Genomic DNA, 18,817 nt, shown 5'->3' with positions numbered 1-18,817 from the left:
AACGGATAATAAAGACAAATCAAGGATAAAGACGTTCCGTCTTTTCTTGGAAACACCTGAAAGGTAACATCCAAGGCCAACTCGACAAAGAACACGGATGCAGAATGGACCTTTTACAGAAGGTTGTGTCAGTTAAGGTATGTATGCAGAGAAGAAAATGACCTTTAGGGTTGAATAAATAAAACGGAAGTCTTTATGAAGCAGAAACCGAGCCAGATGGATGCCATCACACTGAGACACCGCCACCGAGCCTTTAATTAGCATTTCAGCATCATTTGACCTGGAAAACACGCAGCAACATCCCGTGCTACACAGTCACGCCTGCCGATTGCCAAAGAGACGGGGAGGAAAACAAATTGTTGGGTATTAATATCAGCCGATGTGAAACGCTTCAATTTCCTACATAATAGACAAACGTGTGTGACGGGTTGGCATTTCGGCTCATGCGGGAAAAAATAAAAAAATTTGAAACAGGTACTGAGGAGAAGCTTATCTGCGAGCACAGGAACGGCGGCGCATGGAAATGAAACGACGGCAGGTTGGCTGGGTTTGAAAGAGGGATCAGAAAAAAAGAGGAGGGATGAAAGGGTTGGGAGCTGCAGGTGGAGATCTCAGCGGGGGTCCGGCGGGAAGTCAACGGGCCCAGCGGTGCTAAGGTACGCGCCAGCTAACGCGCTAACACATTCCATTAGCATTCACCGTGCGGATAGGGATGAAAAGGGTTTATTCTCAAGTGGGGGGGAAAAAAAACAGCTTCGGAACGCGTCGTCATGGGGTCGTCACGCGGTAAAGAAAAGGTGCGACTCCACTTCAGACGTGACATTTTAGAATCTCAGAATAAAGATAAAGATGAAAGACGAAAAGGAAACGGTGTGGGCTGAGCAGGCGGGGAATTTTCTTTTATTTATTTTATGATTATATTAGGACGTAAATGTGATTTGCCACGGCGTTAATACTCAGATAAGGATGAACACAACGGCGTTGTTTCAGAGCGCTGTCCTACATTAACGAGTGTCAGGCAGAGTTTTGCTCTTAAAGAGGTGGAATCGTTAATCCAATGTTCTCCAGCCGCTCCGGCTCTTCCATTAGCCGAGGATTAGCCGTTAATGTAGACGTGAGCCGATGGAGGACTGGAGCGCTCGCTGATATCGCTTGTCGCTCACAAATCTCTGCAACGGCAGACATGTGTTCATCAGTTCAAAACAGGAAGTGGACACAACTCATTTTCACCGACGGCCACGTCAGCATCACGGCTGTCCTCAGACGGCCAGATGTAACTAATAAATGTAACTAAATGTAACTCAATGTAATGGAAAATAAATTTATCTACTCTTTAATGTTAAATAACTTTTAAATAATGTGTTTCTTAATCAAGTAACAAATTATTTAACATTATTTAACTGTAATGTTTGTAACTTGAATAAATTGTTACTTATTCAAGTTACAAACATTACAGTTGCACAGAAAAAAACATGTTTGCTTGTTTCTCTGTTGTGACATAAATCCATTTGTCATGTTATTAAGCAAACAGAACTTCATCAATCAAGGATCAAACTATCAATGAATAGATTGACCCTTGATTGATGAAGGATCAAAGTTAGGACATTAACTTTGTTCAAAACATCAATGTTAGAATCGGCTGAATTACTGCATTGTTGGAATTGTAGACACTTGAGCTATTTATTGTTAGACATTCTGACCTTTTATTCTCTCGTGATCCACCGAAAATGATGTGGAGGGCCACATTTTGCCCCCGGGGCCTTGAGTTTGACACATGTGATGTAGAAGTTCAAGAAAGTAAAAACTCTGCATTGGAACCAAATATACTTCTTAAATTCAGACTGTGCTGCAGCTAAGGTCATTTAGCACAATGGAAGGAAAAGAGAAAGAAAAAGACAAATCCGCGGGTTAAGATAGCATCTGTGCTGAATGATGCTAACAGAGACGTGTTAACTTTTACAAATTAATCTGCATGTATCCGAGGCTAGCAGCACAATAGACCGTTTTCTTCAGCGGTCGATTAGCAGAAAGATCAATGAGGCTTCAAACAGGGCCCTTAATGAAAGACTACATCTCCTCTCTAGAATAATTACTACATCTGATGAATCTACATCGGTTCAATCAGGTGTGAGTCGTTAGGATCCATCCACAATTCCCAAATCAGAGATGATCTAACCCGGACAGGTTGTTTTAGCTTCCAGAGATGACACCTTATTTCATTAACGTGTCCGTCGCCGGCCTGTCAAAGCGTATTAATGCGCGCCATGCATCATCCTGACAGCTCCAAAACGCAGCTGAATGAATACGTGCCATCGCTGCCAAGAGAGCGGAATAAATACATACGTGGAAGGTGGAAAATTAATTAAAAGGCTGGAAAAGAGGTATTATCCAGCAAGACAGAGATATCCGTCATGGCAGCCCAGCGTGAGGAGAGTGCCGCTCGTCGAACACGACGGGAAGAAAGAAAACCGCGTTTGATATTTATGTCTTAATTGTTTGAAATGTCACTTTTTCTCAGCTCTTTGGGAAACAAGCTGTCGATACGTTTGATTTCACATTAGTGTCTTTCTTGCGATGAAGCAGCGATCAATGCGCTCCTCTCTTCCTGCACTTACGAGTCCTCCTCCAGGCAGATTTCTGCGGGCCGTGCCAAAGAAAATCAATTGTTTTTTGCGGATGCTGGCGAGCCGACAGCTTCATCCCACGAACCAGATGAGAGAAAAACACCAGACTGGAAATGATAATTTGTCAACTTCATTTGGCGCGAGATGAGAGCGTCGGCTTTTGTTCGCGTAATGAACGCGGTTGATCCGCTAAGCCGAGGCCGGGGACCTGTTCGTTTGACTTCAGCACCAATTTAAATGTCAATAGCCATTAATTAGCCGGCCATTATTTGTTATTTGAAGGGTTGACAAATCATCAATGGGCCTGTTATCATCCGGTTTAACCCAACACTTCACCACCTCCGGCCTCCAGCCTCCAGTCTCAACGCCACTTCACCTCTGAGTTAAGTTGCTTGACCGACTCCACAGCAGATGTGAAGTCCTAGCTCGGGGGGGGTCAAACTCATTTTCACCGAGGGCCACATCAGCATAACGTCTGTCCTCAAAGGGCCAGATGTGACTAATAAATGTAACTACTCCTTAATGTAAAATAATTTGTTAATGATTCATTAAAGTTGTACAGAAAAAAAATGTTATAACATAAATCCTTTTAATTTGTCAGGGTCTTAAACCCACAGAACTCCGTAAGTCAAGGATCAAACTATCAATCAATAAAGAAAAATAACATCAAACACAAGCTAGGACATTAACTTTGTTCAAAATGTTTTGTCACGAGTTAAAATGGGCTGCATTGTGGGAAATGTACACTTTTGACCTTTTATGCTCTTGCGGGCCACATAAAATGATGTGGCGGGCCACATTTGGCCCCCGGGCCTTGAGTTTGACACATTTGCCCTAGCTTAAAATCAAACAACGGATGAGTGCAGCGGAGAAAGAAGCATCTGATTGGAACAAACTGAAAACATTCCACCCCAGCAGATATCTACTTTCTTACCTCTTTATGTCTGCGTGGTGTAAAAATCCCTCAATGAAAGACATCAAAGCCGATCGATCGCTAATTTCCTCGCTCTTTGTCGGTCAAATGTTAAATGCGACCTCATGAGCTGAAAAGCGGGTTATTATTGGTTGTTTTTAGCGTTAAATGACCCCTATCTGGGGTAGCCATTCATAACGGGGGCCGTTTGATTGGATATAAAGGATTACTCCACACTGTTGGTGTCCTCTCTGTTCGTGTCCATATGTGGCGACGTACGCGCTGACTTCCTGCGCGTCTGGTGAATGTCCTCGCTCCTCTTCATTACGGCGGACAATCAAATTCCGTCTGGAGAAAGGAAGGACGAACCCGGCAGGGTCTCCTGTACTCCCTGTACTCTTAAATGTAAACGCATCTGGTTTCTACGGCGCCGCTTTTGTTGTCGTTCGTCACGTTAATCTAACCGAGGCGACCTCGTGTTCGACCGCCGTCAACCTGCCAGGGAAGAGGGAGAGATGCTGCGAGAGTTAAAGAACAGCGGGTTTCAGGAAACATTCTGAATTCGTTGAACACCAGAAAAGGTTTTAGAGGATAAGTCGCTCGACAATTTAACAATTTCTTCAAGTGTTGTAAAACGTCGCTGCTCGCTCCTCCATAAAACCCGTCTGCAAACCGCCGCTCTGCTCTCGGCGCAATGAATAAACTCCACTCCAGACGTCTCAGTCATTTCTCTCCCTGTTGGAAGCGAAAGACTTAGGAGTGACATAAAAAGCCAGGCTGGGTAATGTAATGCCTCAGCCCTGCTATTAGCATGATTAGCTCATAATAAATACATAGCTGCTGCATTCAAACCCATTAAACCTGCTAACCCTGAACAAACAGATGCAATTAGAGGCAACAACATCGCCTCGGAGCGACGCGTCGACTTCTTCAGGGAGGAAAGATCGGCCTCCTGCACATACTTGGCATTGCTTAGCTCTTGCGCTAACATAAAAGTATTCTTCGTTAAATGAAGTTGGTAGACGGACGCTAATCGATCCTGATCGGAGAGACGGGAAACGCCAAAGAGCGGCAATACGAAGATGATTGGTCAAGTAAGAGGACAGGATATACAACAATATTAGCAAGCACGGGCATGACCGGCTAGTGCTAACCTGCTATCATTCTTTCTAGAGTCGGTTTATAATTGTGTGGCGGGAACAGAGGTAAACACACTTTCCACGAAAAAAGTGCAGCAAAAAAAGGAAAAATCTCACCAAACGATTACAAGGAAGGAGGATGAGAGAGTCGAGAGAGGATGCTGAGAAATACTGAATAAACAGAAATCCAATTATTTAAACAGTGGAGGCAGTGAAATGAAAAGATCTGTTAAGTCTTGATCTCTACAGATTTCCCAGCATTCTCAGAGTAAACTGGATTCAGTTAAAGAGATAAAATCGTCAATAATAAACGATCATCTTTCAACGGAATGATGACGAAGGTGTCTTTGAGTGTTGACAGTATTTAACCTGCGGCATCATGTCTCTGATTCACCTTCAGGTCACATCCAGGCAGGTTTTCTGTGGTGGTTGGGGGGGCTGGGGTGTCATTCTAAATCGAGGCTAAAAGCTTCAAGACCCATCCAGACATCTGAACCGTTGACCTTTCGGTTGCAGGCTTTGCTCTTTCAGCCTCCAGCGTCCCACAGTGGAGTTTAATATTTATTATTTCCCTTAAAACATGCCAAAAACTGACCTATAAAGCCAAATTTGTTCTTCTACGAAACATTATCCTTGGGTTTTATCGGACTAAATGACACACTGAGGCGTCTGTCTTCTATTTCCTGACAACCTTCAGGTGAAACAAGCGGTTTTATTTTCGCACCACGTCAATCGGGGCAAAAGGGTTTGGAAGCGCGACGGAAGGAGTTCTCCTGACCCGCTCATCGCCCGGATCCTTCTTCCACGTATCGCACACGCTCACAAACATGAATCACCGCTACAGCTTCTGCTATCGAGGCTGTTGGTACATTTGAAGCGAATGTCTCTATTTAAAGCTCTTTCCGACACCTGGATGGAGTAATACCTGACATTATCTCCCTTCACATTCCACAATTACTGCATTCACACGAGTCCTGTCACTCAGACATTCCGTGAGTTCGCATTCGCGCTGAAGTTGTTTTCCTCCCATCCTTAAACTCCCTGACAAGCTAGGTGTCGTTTTTTTAAATATCTTCAAAATTACATCGATGTCATGTTTGATTCTGCAGCTCATTTTTATTTTTATCCAATTTGTCTGACTGGAAAAGCTTGGCCGGGAAAAAAAAACGCGATGAAATGCCGATAAATATTTATATGGATTCCATTCTTTTCCACCAGCCTTTCTATTCAGTTCATGTTCACAAACCGATGCATCACAGTTTGGATTTTTGATTAGAAAGTCCGACACTATCATCCTGACATCCCCGCACTAGAAAACAAATGGAAGCGGCTTTGATGTCATGAAATATTAAACTGCAGCAAAACCTTTTTAAGGATAGATGCTTGTACATCCATTCGTGGGTTATGTAAGATGTTTGTTTTTTTCATTCGTTTAGCCTTAAAAAACTCGAGAGCTCGTCACTTTAAACTTCCCGGCGGTGATTTCCGATTTGCCGTCGAAACCGACACTCAAACAGTAAATAGCGGCGCTGGAAACAGAGAAGGTCAATCCGAAAGAGGAGATGCGGGTGGTGAATGTTAACAACCATCCCAGCGGAGGAAACAAGCTAAAGAATAACAACTCCTGAGGAAGTGTTGACCTGACTGACAAACAGAGCTAGCGAGATATTAGCATCACGCCGCATAATTTATACTTGCATGTCAGGCTTTGATGTCAACGGACAACCCAACCTTGTGGAGACAAGAAAAAGCCGCGACTTCCGATGAAATATTAACAGATCCCGTTTCCCGAGCAGGAAGAAAAGAACAACCTCACATTCCTCAATGGAAGTGGAGACGACGGGGGATGAATTACGCAAATCGCATACTGTATGAACAGTTTTGGGAAGATTTCTTGGGGATGCGGTCGACAGCGCTATTCATCGCCGCCATCGATACGCACAATGAGTGCAGGAGGCCTTTACGGAGGACGTAGCCTCACCGCCATACCTTTCTTTTAATTTTCTCCCCATCAGCAAGTCGCCATCGCAGAAATCGTAGCAGTTGCACCTTGCATATAAAAGCAATTGCTCTCGCAAGTCATAATTCAGAGCTGTAATGTTGGAAGGCGGCCTGTTTTCATTCCAAGGAAAATGGATAGCCGGTGCACAATAAATTACTCTCACTCTGAATAAACTGCTGTAACACGGATGAAATTGCTTTTTCACTCCAGAGTGTACAAAGGCACAACAGCCACTACACCCCGAGCCAAACATCCCTCATCTGGTGTAACTAAGGCTTTGCTGGGAAACTAGTGTGGGAACAAAAGCCGAGCAAAACAACAGCCTGTCTGCGGCGGTAAAGACAGTAATCTCTGTCTGCAGCTCTGCGTTTAAAGCTACATCTGTTCAACGTCAACTCGCAGGGGCGACCCGAAGGCAGGGCCGGTTCGCTTAGAGGCACACAATCGTAAACACATCGAGTCAAGAGGTTTCCAAGCAGGAATCTGACAAGACAATTTAATTCTGGGTTGTTGAAACCTACCTCTAGTGCCTCCAGGGACACGAAGCCAGTGATGGAGAAGCCGTCGATGATGTCCTCTTCAGCGGAAGTAGACTCCTTTCGTTTCCTTCGCGGGGGCCGAGGTCGGGACGATGAGGGCTCCCTGTCGCCCTCCCGCTCCGAGTCGGAGGAGAAGCGGAAAATTGGGCCCTTGACGTGGTTGTTCCTGATCCCATTGGAGCTCCTCTCTCGATTCCGTGCCGATCGGGACTTCCGCTTCTTGCGAAGGCCGCTGGATCGAGGGCCGTCCATGTCCTTCATGGGGAACATCCGGGTAGACCCTCGTCTCGGAAACAAAACTTTATTGGTAATTCCGTTACCGTAGAATCTCTACGGTATCCCAACAAAACGTTAATGTTAAATCCAAGGTGACCATGTAATATCCAACGAACAAATCCTTTCACGGGGAATAAAAGTTGCACAAAAGTCGCAGAAGAACCAAGGACCACTATGGCGGTCCATCAAATCCAGCAATGAAGTCGTGAAAGGAAATATTAAACATGTTCCCGCCAAAGTCGTCCATTCCACCAGGAGGAAGATCTTTTCAAGTCAAAGCAAATATCTGTTCGGTGAACGCGTCCCGCCACGGCAAGTCGACCAGGTGACTCCACATCTTTCGTATTCCTGGGCGATCTTGATAGTCTTCACCCAACAGTGACAGCAAACGCTTCCTTCCTGTAAGGTGGACACAGAAAAGAGGGCACACGTTTGCAACGGGTTCACACAGCAAGTTTAACTATGCACGTAATCAATGAGTTCTTTTCCAACAGGTGGCGCCCGGCCCGCAGAAGGCCGTCGCCGTTCATTATGTAAGACGAATGTTTTATCAGGGCGACGACGGCCTCATCTGCCCGCCATATTTTCCCGCCGTCTTTTCCCTGCCAGGTTATTAAAGCGCCCCCCCCCCCGAGATGAGACGATTATGTGTAGAAGCTTTTTTTTTTTACTAGGGAGTCTGAAGCTTTTGCCAAAGTTTGTAACTTAAAACTGTCTCTTGAATTATTCAATTGTTTCAAAGCTGGACCGGAATTCAAAAAGAAGCCAACGTGAATTAGCTTTGACTCGATTCCAGGTGATTTCAAGCAGCGCGCGGAGGCCTAGAATAAAACCTGCATCAAAATAAAGCATTCAATCCAAACAAATAAAGATTTTTTTTCAACCATCTCGAGTCTTTTAGACAGAGTTTTCCCCTTTTAGCACCACCGGTGAAACACCAACACGTGTGAATAGAAAATGGAACGAGCTAAAACCTCCTCGTTGTTTTAATTTATCTTTGCTAAATGTCTCCTGAGGCTCAGAATATATCAATCTTTCCTGATGACATTGAACCCAACACGCCTGATTTAACACGTTTGAGAACAAGTTGAGGCTTTTATGAGATGAGACTTGTAGACATCCATCAAAAAAAAAAAAAAACCAGGATGAGGATGAGGATGAGAACCAGCCTCCAGATCACCCCGGTCATTAAACGCCACTCCAACAGCTAATAGATATCCTCACATTACAGCAATAATATCTGTCTTTCATGAATGAAGCGGGTCTGAACTGAACGGAGAGACGTCCTTGAGGTTTTTTTACGCACTCCAAAGAAATTACCACAATGTCAAGTCCATTTAAAACGCCGAGCTCAGCAGGGCGAGAGCTTCACTGTCTGGCGGAGTTCTGATCTACATTCAACAGCTTGTCCATCCTGTCAGGATGGAGGCAGGTTCTAGGCCCGGAAAGTCACCGGCAGAGGGGTAACAACACACATCAATGCCCCTGATTGGGGTTAGGGTACCAATTCACACATGTGACGTCATAGACACGGCTTTTCTATTTGGTGTAGAAGAGACCTGGATCAACAAAACCGCATGCTGGGGCAAGCAACCCCCCCAACCAGATCGAACCAGCATCATCATCAACTTTACATCCTCTCCTCCAGGAAGGGAGGGAGGGGTGACGCTCGTTTTTTTTAGGGGGGGGGTGTTCTGCAGCATGCATGTCCCAAATGCCACCCCGTACCTTTTTTTTTTTAAATGCACACAATAAAAAGGAGGGGGGGGTCTAATCAACAAAGGCAGCAATTGCCTGCACCTTCCACAGACATCCAATCCGTGCACCCCCCCCCCCCCCCAAAAAAAATCCACCTCTAACAGTCCTCATAACCTGATGCCCTGTTGCCACTCATTCCAATCACACGCAAACTGCACGCACGGCCCCGCACACGCCGCGCCGCGCACTGGAGACAAACTGAATTCTAGCACTCGCCCCGGCTTCTTTCCGGCTTCTTTCCGGCTCAGAAAGACTCTCTTATCCTCGTCTCCGCTCACGGTCCCCCCTTTTTTTTTGTCTTTCTTTTTTTTTTTTGTCTGTCTGCGCTGTCAGCGGAGATCTGCGGAGCTCTGATCCCGTCCTGCGCGCAACGACGGCGGCGGAGCGGCGGCGGAGCGGCGCTGCCTCCCGCTCCGGTTCTCCGGTTCTCCGAGCGTCATTTTACCACAACAAAAGCCAGGCTCTCTCTCTCTCTCTTTCTCTCTCTCTCCACTCTCTCTCTCTTTTCCTTCCAAGACACGTCATGCAAAACGAAGAAATGCAAACCCTTGCGAGTGGGGGGGGACGGGTCCGGATAAGTTGCAGGCCCTCCGGTCACTATTTAAAAAAAAAAAACAGATCACGCACAAGAAGGTCTGGAGCTGCAAAATAGATCCCGCAAAGCCAAACCACAGGGTCTCTCCTCCTCTCTCTCCCTCTCTCCCCCCACCACAGACCGGAGCTTCAGGATCCCGGTGAAGGAAGGGGGGACCGGGGCGCAGTGATACGGCGATGCCGCAGTGCCGCTTTACAAGGCTGCGCGCCTCCTCCTCCTCGGCGCAAATAGTGCGAAAAAAGCTTGGAGTTCCGATGAGGAGAATCCGGATGAAGCCGGTTTCCACCAGCTTGTTCTCCAGGAATGGGAATCCGGATGACCCCTGTCGGCTGCTGTAGTTTTGCTTTTCTTTTATTTAGTTGAAGTGAGAGAGAAGTTTGGAATAAAGATCTGACAGAAGCTAAGAAAGCGTCTCATGAATGATGGGAAATGATTGTAAAGAGAGAGGAGAGATGTTGAAGTCAGACCGTTCCCTTTTAGTTAGTAAATTATTTTTGATCGCTTTAATGACACGTGTGTGTTCTGCCGCTGTCGCCAGTCGACGTCATCCGGGTCATTTGGGTTCAATCTCTCCTCTGACGCCCCAGGTAGCTGCACGCCTTCGCTCAGGTGTTAGCATTTTTCGTAACATGGAAAGACTTTGCCTCGGGGGCCCCAGGTGGTGGGTAAACATCGCCTCTTGTCTCAGCTAGCGTTTCCTCAACTCTCAGAGTCGGTTCAGCGGCGCCTCAGACGCCGGCGATCGTTACAGGTGTGCACAAGTGAAAAGTTGCGGATGACAAATGCCAATCGCTTAAAAACGCTAACGCTCGTTTCCGTCTCGATGCATCAAACATGAGGCGACAGGTTCGGGCTAAGCGCGATGGACTGCCAGAGATTGCGTCGCCCTTTCCGATGGAATCGTGTTCATGAGAGACCGTGCTTCCTCAAAATTCAGAGAATGCGTCATTTGCACGGGAAAAAAGGCCTTTGCGATTTTCCAGCGGCGTCTGCTTCCAGGAGATTAGTTTACTCAGGCTGTACGGCGTCGTCATCAAAAAGCGTCGTCTCCGGGACCAGAATGAGATTGACCAATGTCTTGATGATGGAGCATCGTTGGGTATTGTCGAGTCACCGATTGGGTTCTTCAACTTGACGTTGGAACGGAAATACCAGAAATCACGCCAACATTGCCTGGCCTCATGATGATCAAACTGTGGGAATATCTTGAACAGTAGGTGTATGAATAACAATCAATCAGTGGGGGAGGGGTTAATAAGAGCCTGTCGAACCCGCAGTCTCCGTACCGCCAACTGGACGCCGATATTGCCCGAATTTGGGGCAGAGCTCCACATATACTCCGGCATGGCAGCGGATTGGTCCTCCATGGGTGGGCTGGTTTAAAGATGCAGCAAAGACTTTAAGTGCCTCAAATCCCAGAGACCCCCCCACCCTGAGCTCGCGAGAACAATGTCTAGGAGTTGGAAAGAGGACAAAGGCACACTTGACCCCGTCTCATCTTTCAAGAAGTGCGTCCTTGTGACAAAGTTCACCTCCAGTCGAGGCTCGCGGTGCGTTCAGGGACACCTCAGACGTTCCTTTGAGTCCAAACGTTTCCCAGAGACGTAAATCTCTGCGTTATTTAACTTTTGTTGCCTTGGAAATAAACAAAAGCGCACATCTGCCGTTGTTCGTCGTGAAAAGCCGAGTCAGAATCGCGGCGCTCGGTTCCTTCTGCCCCCCCCCCCCCCACTCCGCAGACGGCAGATGGTGGAGATCCACACATCCCCCGTGTGATGTCACACCTGCCGGGCGCCGCGCTTTTCTTTTATCGTATTTGTGTTCATCTTCATCATTGTTATCTCTGCTTGTCAGGACTGTGATGGGATGACACTTGTGTACAGGAGTCCAATTGTCGGCTACTTAAAGCGACAGAGATTTTTAGTCGGCGATAGGAGGAATTTTCTCCTTCTAAGGGTCTGATAATAACTTTTATTACCGGCGCCGTCAGTGGAGATAAAAACCACTGACGGATAAATATTCCTTTCCGGAAGCGTCTTGATTGAAAGGTCACTATCTATTCATCTCACTTTGCTCTTTGGCGTTAGATTAATATCATTAGATGACGTTAACAGCCTTCATCGAGGACTTGAGCGGCTCGAAAACACATAAATTTCATATTCATGAAGTGGCGAAAGCCTGTAAAGTGAGTCTCAGGGCCTGACTTTTGTTCTTGAGCACCGGTTCTGATAAAAATCAGTCTACCCTTAAAGGAAAACGATTGATTATGCAGGATTGACAAAAAGCCAGAAATCAGCTCCAGAACTGAAGGGGGCAGCATAATCCTGTGGCTATGCTAAGGTATTCTCTGTTAGCGGTGGGGGCTACAACCCAGGAGATGATGACAGGAATGCAAAATTCATGACTCCATCAAATCTATACTGTAATTATAACGTCTTACGACCTTTCGGGCGTCAGTTCTTACAGGAACGCTGCGTTCAGCTTCTCCCCTGCTTCAGTTTTAATAATTCTTTAAAATAAGAAGTCAAGCTAAGTTTTTTTTTTAAAGGAATGCATATTAATGAGCCAGAATATCCTGGGATGATTAATGCGGTGGCAGAAAGAACCTTTCACTGCATATTAAACCTCCCAGAGATTATCCACTGCTGCGTCCTCTTATATTCACTAGTTTATGCAGTTATCACTAAAGCGCCCCCCCCCCACACCCCCGCCACCCCATCCCCTAGAAGTGCTTCCCTGTCTGTCGTCTGAGCAAATAAACTGAAATAAATTCCGAATATAATCTGGAGGACAAGATATGAGATGGAAACAAAGTGGCTCGCCGCCACCGCATCGTCATGTTTACTTTGAGCGTAGATCAAATGTGCCACGTCGCAATGTTTATCTCAAGCGTAGATCAAACGGCGCCGTGTTTACCTCGAACGTATATCAAACATGCCATGTTTACCTTGAGCGTAGATCAAATGTTTCGCGTTGCAATGTTTATCTCAAGTGTAGATCAAACGGCGCCATGTTTACCTAGGGCGTAGATCAAATGCGCCATGTTTACCTCGAGCGTAGATCAGACGGCCTCGTTTCACCATGTCTACCTCGAGCGTAGATCAAACGCCAAGCTTACCTCAGGCGTAGATCAATCGCACCACATTTACCTTGAGCATAGATCAAACGCTGCGATGTTTGATCATACTGAGTGTAGATCAAACAGGGCACGTTTATCTCGAGCGTAGATCAAATGGCCCCGATACGCTCCTCAACTGAGGGGAAGGAATGCTGAAAACGACAGCAAAAAAAAAACAGCGATCCTCTCCGACGTCGGGATCTGACTAATTCATGAGACGACAAGCTCAACACGGAGTTCAACCACTGGAGATGAAAGAATGATTTACGCACACGTTACATACGACCGGGGGCCTGATGCGAGCATGTGGTTTCGATTACATCACGGTGGAGTCTTGCAGGGTTGTGAGGAGGGGGCGTTGGGGTTGGTGTTGGAGGGGGGCTACGCTCCTGCTAGCAGGTGTAAAACCTGGATTCTTCAGGTTTTTGTTGGGTCGCCGCGAGCATCTCCCACCGAACCCACAACCTCCCCCCCTCTTGATTTGTAGACGGCGTGTCACGGAGCCACTCGTATATTACCCAGCGTCCTTTGCTTAACCTTGCCGTCTCCTCCTCTTCATACATACTCCTGAAGTCCGGGTAACCGAGATGCTTTTCGTCTAGATTTTTAAAACGCCGTCCTTGTTTGTCGTTGTGCAGAGGGGCGTGGTCGGGTCACGCCACGACATTGGGGGGGGGCGAGGGTGGGTTCGTAAAGGGTGAGGAGGGCTTTCTAGGAAGGGAGGCAGGGCTATTTTCCAATTACTCGATCCCGTCTCCCTCCCATCTCACAGGGTGGGGTGGGGGGGTGGGGTGGGGGGAGGCGAGTGGAGCTTGTTTATTAGCATTAAGGGCTCGTTGGCCGTTCCCAGACATCCCTCCCCCTCCCTCCCCCTCCCTCTGCAGCGACCATCCAATGCACACAAGATCACCCTAATAGAATCGGTAAGCCTCCAAATGAAGTGGATTGTAAAAGACAAAATGACAGGAGAAGAGGTTTCGTGTTGTGGGGGGGGGGGGGCGATAGATGGCTGGTAAAACGACAGGATAAGGAAGGAGGGAGGTGAGTAAACCAGGAACTCCATCAGATTCTCCTTCCTCCCCCCCTTCCTGTCGCTGTTGCCGGCTTGCATTATGGGAGAAGAGTCGTTTTACAGTCGTTAATTTAGTGGCCCCCCCAGCGGAGCGAGTCCATTACTGAAGGAGCCAGCGTCATCAGAATGGAACCACAGGGGTGACGCTTCCTTTACAACATGTGTTTCACTGGCTGCCCATAAACACACAAGGTAATATAAATATGCAAACTGTTAGCGGCAATAAAAAACAATGGCCTGTGCAGCAACTGGGGTCCCACAAACGTAGCCGGCTAGAGGAGAACCCCTGGGGACGCCCCTCGTACCGCTAACGTTATTATTAAGGTTTTGTTACCGAGGATTCGGACGGATGATCCCCGCGCCGCGAAATCCTCTGAGGATTCGATTTACCGATGACAAAAAGGATGCAAAATGTCCACATGGAAACGACAGACGTATCTGTTTAGCGGCGGACGCTACGAGCTAATGGGCATCGACCGGCCACACAGCGGGAGAACGACTTCATCAATCCTCGTAAAAGCAGCGGGAAATTAAGTTTCATCTCATAAAATGACAAAATTGATATAAATAGGTTAAAAATGAAGGAGATTCATCAGTTAATAGACCCGGTCTCATCTACTAGCAATGCTAACAGACAAATGAGAGCCTTGATTTCTACAATTTCCTGATTTTTTCAAAAGAAAAACGCGTCTATTGATCGAAGCAGATAGTCTGATTTCATCTAAAAAGGATTTTAAATTCTCTGTGCAGGAACCACCTTTAAATGTTTCGTCTCTTCTCCTTTTTCACACAAATCCCTGACAAACGACCGGAGTAAAATATTTGAACCACTGCCCACGAGATAGAAATAGGTTTGAATAAGTTTAATAAAGCTGTGGACGCTGCTTTAAAATTACTGACGACACGCAGATCTGAATAATAACTTTATGGTGCCGTGCTTCCATTCAGCGCCGCATCCCTTTCAGAGTGATGTTGTCACGGCGATGCGAGATGGAATGTAGATACCGAGCAGAGGAGTCCCAATAGCTGATGGAAATTGCCAAATGGGCTCTTATATGTGAATAGATATTGTGTGATAGCGTTAGACTCATTAAGGTCATGGTCTGCTGGAATTTATGGAGAGTATATCTGTCGATTTAGTCGGATGTCGACGCTTGTAAAGAATCTAAAACATGTCGAGGTTCGTGGAGAATCAGCTGATCCACTCCAACAAACACAGTCCACTGAAATCGGAATCGTCGTCTAGAGAACAAATGATTCAGAATCAAACTTTCAAATTACGACTAATGCAAACTGACGGAACTTCACTCAACACAAATTAAATTTGAGTTGCGTGGGACGGAGAAGGGACGAGGCTTCAGGGTCGGAGCCAGCAGTCAGACTGATTCTGATTGGGCGCTGTCAATTTTCCAATAGATGGATAAATAGTTTATTAATCATCAAGAGGAAATTCAGGAAGACAGACAGGAAGCTCAGTGTTCATTATAAGAATTATTCATCATCACCTGACAAAACAGCCGAGCAGCCAAAACAAAGAAAGGAAGTGATTTCTTGGCCACCGTATCGCAGAATGTTTATTAAAAAAAAGCTCAAAGACAGTCGTCGTTTGTTTAAACCGTTTGTGACTGAAGCCTCTGTGAAAAATTACAGCAAAGAAAAAAGACCAAAGACATGAAATCCTTTGTGAAAATCAAAGCCTAGAAGTAGAGATTAAAAACTCTTACATCCAAAAGCATCAAGACATGAAATCATGTTCCAATAGGAGGGAAAATCAATCGATTGGAGCTAAACGTAGCGTAGCATTGATCGACACAACAACACAAACACACTCCTTTTGGAATGAGTTTATCAATCTCATTCCAAAAGGAGCCTCAAACCGAGATCCTCACAGTTCATTTCTGTCAATGTTCTTAAATAAATCAATGGTTAGTTAACATTTTTAATTATTAAATTATATAACGTGTCCGAAGCGTTAGAGAAAATAAGGGAAATTTCATTTTTCACAGCTAATAAAAAACACACCTTTATTACCTTTATCATGATAAAGGAAATAAAGAAACAGAAACATCTGCAACTGTTACTGTTTCATGAGCAAAAAAGAAATTTAAAAAAAATTAATTATTTAGAATCAGATTCTGGGTGGAACCCCCTTCCATCAGAGTAATTCTCTTTGACTACTTGTGTGTTTCTGGTGTTTGTCATCTATTTTTCTTCTTTGTTTATTATCTAACTCCATTACATTCAGCCCAAATCTATAAAACACAAGATGGATAAACAGGAAAAGGGAGATAAATGGATTTTTAGCTCTAAGTTGGAGAGAAAGTTAAAAAAAAAAGATCTGTCATTCTCATTCTCGACCGTTTTGTCTCGAGTCAGCTGAGTTTGAACGATGATGTCGTCCTACTTGTTGACGTGGCAACCGTCTCGATGACAGCCGCCTGTGATCACAACCATCTGTACAGAAAACAGACGTTTCCGTTTTCACTTCCAACTGCTCGTTCATCTTTTCTAAATCCCCGCGGCGGCAAACATCGACTCGTACGTCTGTGAGACGTTACGCCGTCGCTCCATCCGAGGTCACGACTTCGGCTTCAGTGGGATCTGACGGAGGTCGAGAGGTAAAACCATACATCATATACCGTTTGGGGGTTGAAGGGGGAGAGGAAATAACGAGGCAGCAGAAGAGGAAAGGAGGAAATGAAGGATGGAAAGTTGATGATGGAGGGAAGGAGTGATCAACAAGGGAAAGTAGACGAGCAAATCTCAGGTCTTCCTCCCTGGGATTTCCCTCCATCCCTTTCCTCCACGGTAACAAACAAGCAAAGGTGGATATTTTAAAAAATATACACATTTTCCCTTCCTGTCCTCAGATGTCAGTCATGTTTTATTCAGTTTCATCCGTGTCCTTCAGCAGAACCTGACAGAAAACATGCAACAGTGTAAAAAAGTTTGGTTTTGGAATGCGAGCCTCATCCTTCCAGTCCTCCTGCGACGGAACGCTGGCATTTTTAAAAAATAAGGGGTTTGTAGAAACCTGAATGATGAATTATTATTAAAATCTGTCTCATAATTTTATTTATTTATTCATATTTAAAAAATAATTACATGTATTTATTTTTTTCTTAAAATAAATACATTTATATATTTATTTTTAAATAAAAATAACTACATTTATTTATTTATTTATTTATTTATTAAAATTAAAAATAAATAATCAAATACATTTTTAAAATCTGTCTCGACAAAATTATCCTCCGCTGAATTATCTCGCGGTGTGACTATTTATGAGATGCACACGATTCAGAACATTTGAAGTTCTTCTCATTGGTTTTTGAGGAGAGAGTGGACCCCGCCCCCTTTCACACCTGTTACACAGGTGAACTGGAGAGAGGCGGAGACAAAAAAAATCTCCTAATGTCTCTTGCGATTTTTCTGAACACCGTTTAGATCTGAGGGGGGAAGCCCCCGCCAAGGCGGCGCCGGCGTCTTGTTTTGCGTGTCTATACGTCTGTGTTCACACGTCACTCTAAGGATTCTGGGAGAAGGAGAGAAATGTAAGCTATCATAACCGAGGTGCTGTCAAATGATCCCTTCATTGCAATTACAACGCCACGCATGACACTGCCTGTCTGTTCAGGAACAGCCCCCGCCCCCCCCCGGAGTGTGTGACAGGTACAGCCCAATGAGCCAGGTGTGTGTGTGTGTGTGTGTGTGTGTATGCTAACGACGCAACCCAGCTAACGTAATGAGCTATGTCGGAGGGAGATAGTGGCAGAAGGAGACAGGTGGGGGTATGTGTGTGTGTGTGTGTGTGTGTGTGTGTGTGTGTGTGTGCGTGGGGGGGGGTGACAGACGAGGAAACAAAGCGGCGGGAACGAAGCCATGTTTCCCGCCGTAACGAAGCTCATGCATAAACGTCTGTCGACGGCGCCTCGCTTCGGAGCGGGAGAAGAAAAGTGCGTCTGGAGCTGTCAAAGACGCAGCTTTGTTTGGGAATTGAGGGCTTATAAAAAAAAAAAACTAAAATAAAAAAAAAAGGGGGGGGGTTCAACACAACACACAAGGAGAAACAAATTCTTTTAACGCGCTTCACAGGAAGTGGTTTGTTTGACAAATCGGTGATGCGTGTCGGTTTTTTGGCGGCGGAACGCTAACGTGCTATGTTGGTGGGCGTGGGCGTGGCCATCCCGCCATTTTTTTTTTGTGCCGATCTCATGTTTGGACTTGAAATAGAGATAAATGTCAATGATCAAACGAGACAAGGTTGGATAAAAGATGCAGTCGGGATGCAAACGAAGCGATAATAGCTCCACGCGTAGCTGTAAATGTCAGCGCGCGACAGCGAGGAAAACAAACAGAATCCGGCGCGTTCGGCGATTGATTTTCTATTAGCGTGAGATTAAATATCTACTTGATCTACCCTCGATAAAAGCGCTTTTTGAAACGTGTTGACATTCTTTTATTTCTCCTGCCTCAGATTTGATTAAAAACACCAAAATAATACTCCAGGAAATAATGAACCCAATTTTTCCAGGTTTCAGAAAGACATGAGTCATTTTTCATACATTTAAACTGGAATTTGTTTCTTCTGGGATGCATTCTGGGTGTTTTTGTTTTTCAGGTTTCCAAGAAAAGGAAACTCAGCGGATGAAATCTAAAACATCAGGATGCGGATCTGAACGCGTCACGGATGTAAAGCACGGATGTAGATTTGCACGCCTGCACACATGATGCAACATCCCTGAAACAAACAGAAGTCAGGAATGAAAATACCTGTCGGG

The 18,817-nt window shown here is 45.5% G+C and overlaps 1 protein-coding gene across 7 annotated transcripts in view; it reads right to left on the bottom strand.

The window, feature by feature from the left end:
* The window catches only part of auts2a (activator of transcription and developmental regulator AUTS2 a), a 204,713-nt gene extending 194,708 nt beyond the window's left edge, over positions 1-10,005 (bottom strand). For 3 of the 7 annotated variants that reach the window (XM_068330572.1, XM_068330571.1, XM_068330573.1), the window contains exons 1-2: positions 9,798-9,973; positions 7,200-7,892 (exon numbers count right to left, since the gene is read on the bottom strand). In XM_068330572.1, coding sequence (XP_068186673.1) covers positions 7,200-7,487 — 288 coding nt within the window. In that variant the 5' untranslated portion in view covers positions 7,488-7,892; positions 9,798-9,973. Of the gene's footprint in view, positions 1-7,199; positions 8,530-9,797 lie in introns of those variants that run through there. The other 4 variants (XM_068330568.1, XM_068330575.1, XM_068330569.1 and 1 more) reach the window with 3 other exon arrangements.
* Between the last annotated feature and the right edge of the window lie 8,812 nt (positions 10,006-18,817).

This window comes from Antennarius striatus, chromosome 13 (assembly GCF_040054535.1).
Source record: "Antennarius striatus isolate MH-2024 chromosome 13, ASM4005453v1, whole genome shotgun sequence".
Classification (NCBI taxonomy): Eukaryota; Metazoa; Chordata; class Actinopteri; order Lophiiformes; family Antennariidae; genus Antennarius; species Antennarius striatus.
This window is presented reverse-complemented; position numbering and strand designations above follow the sequence as displayed.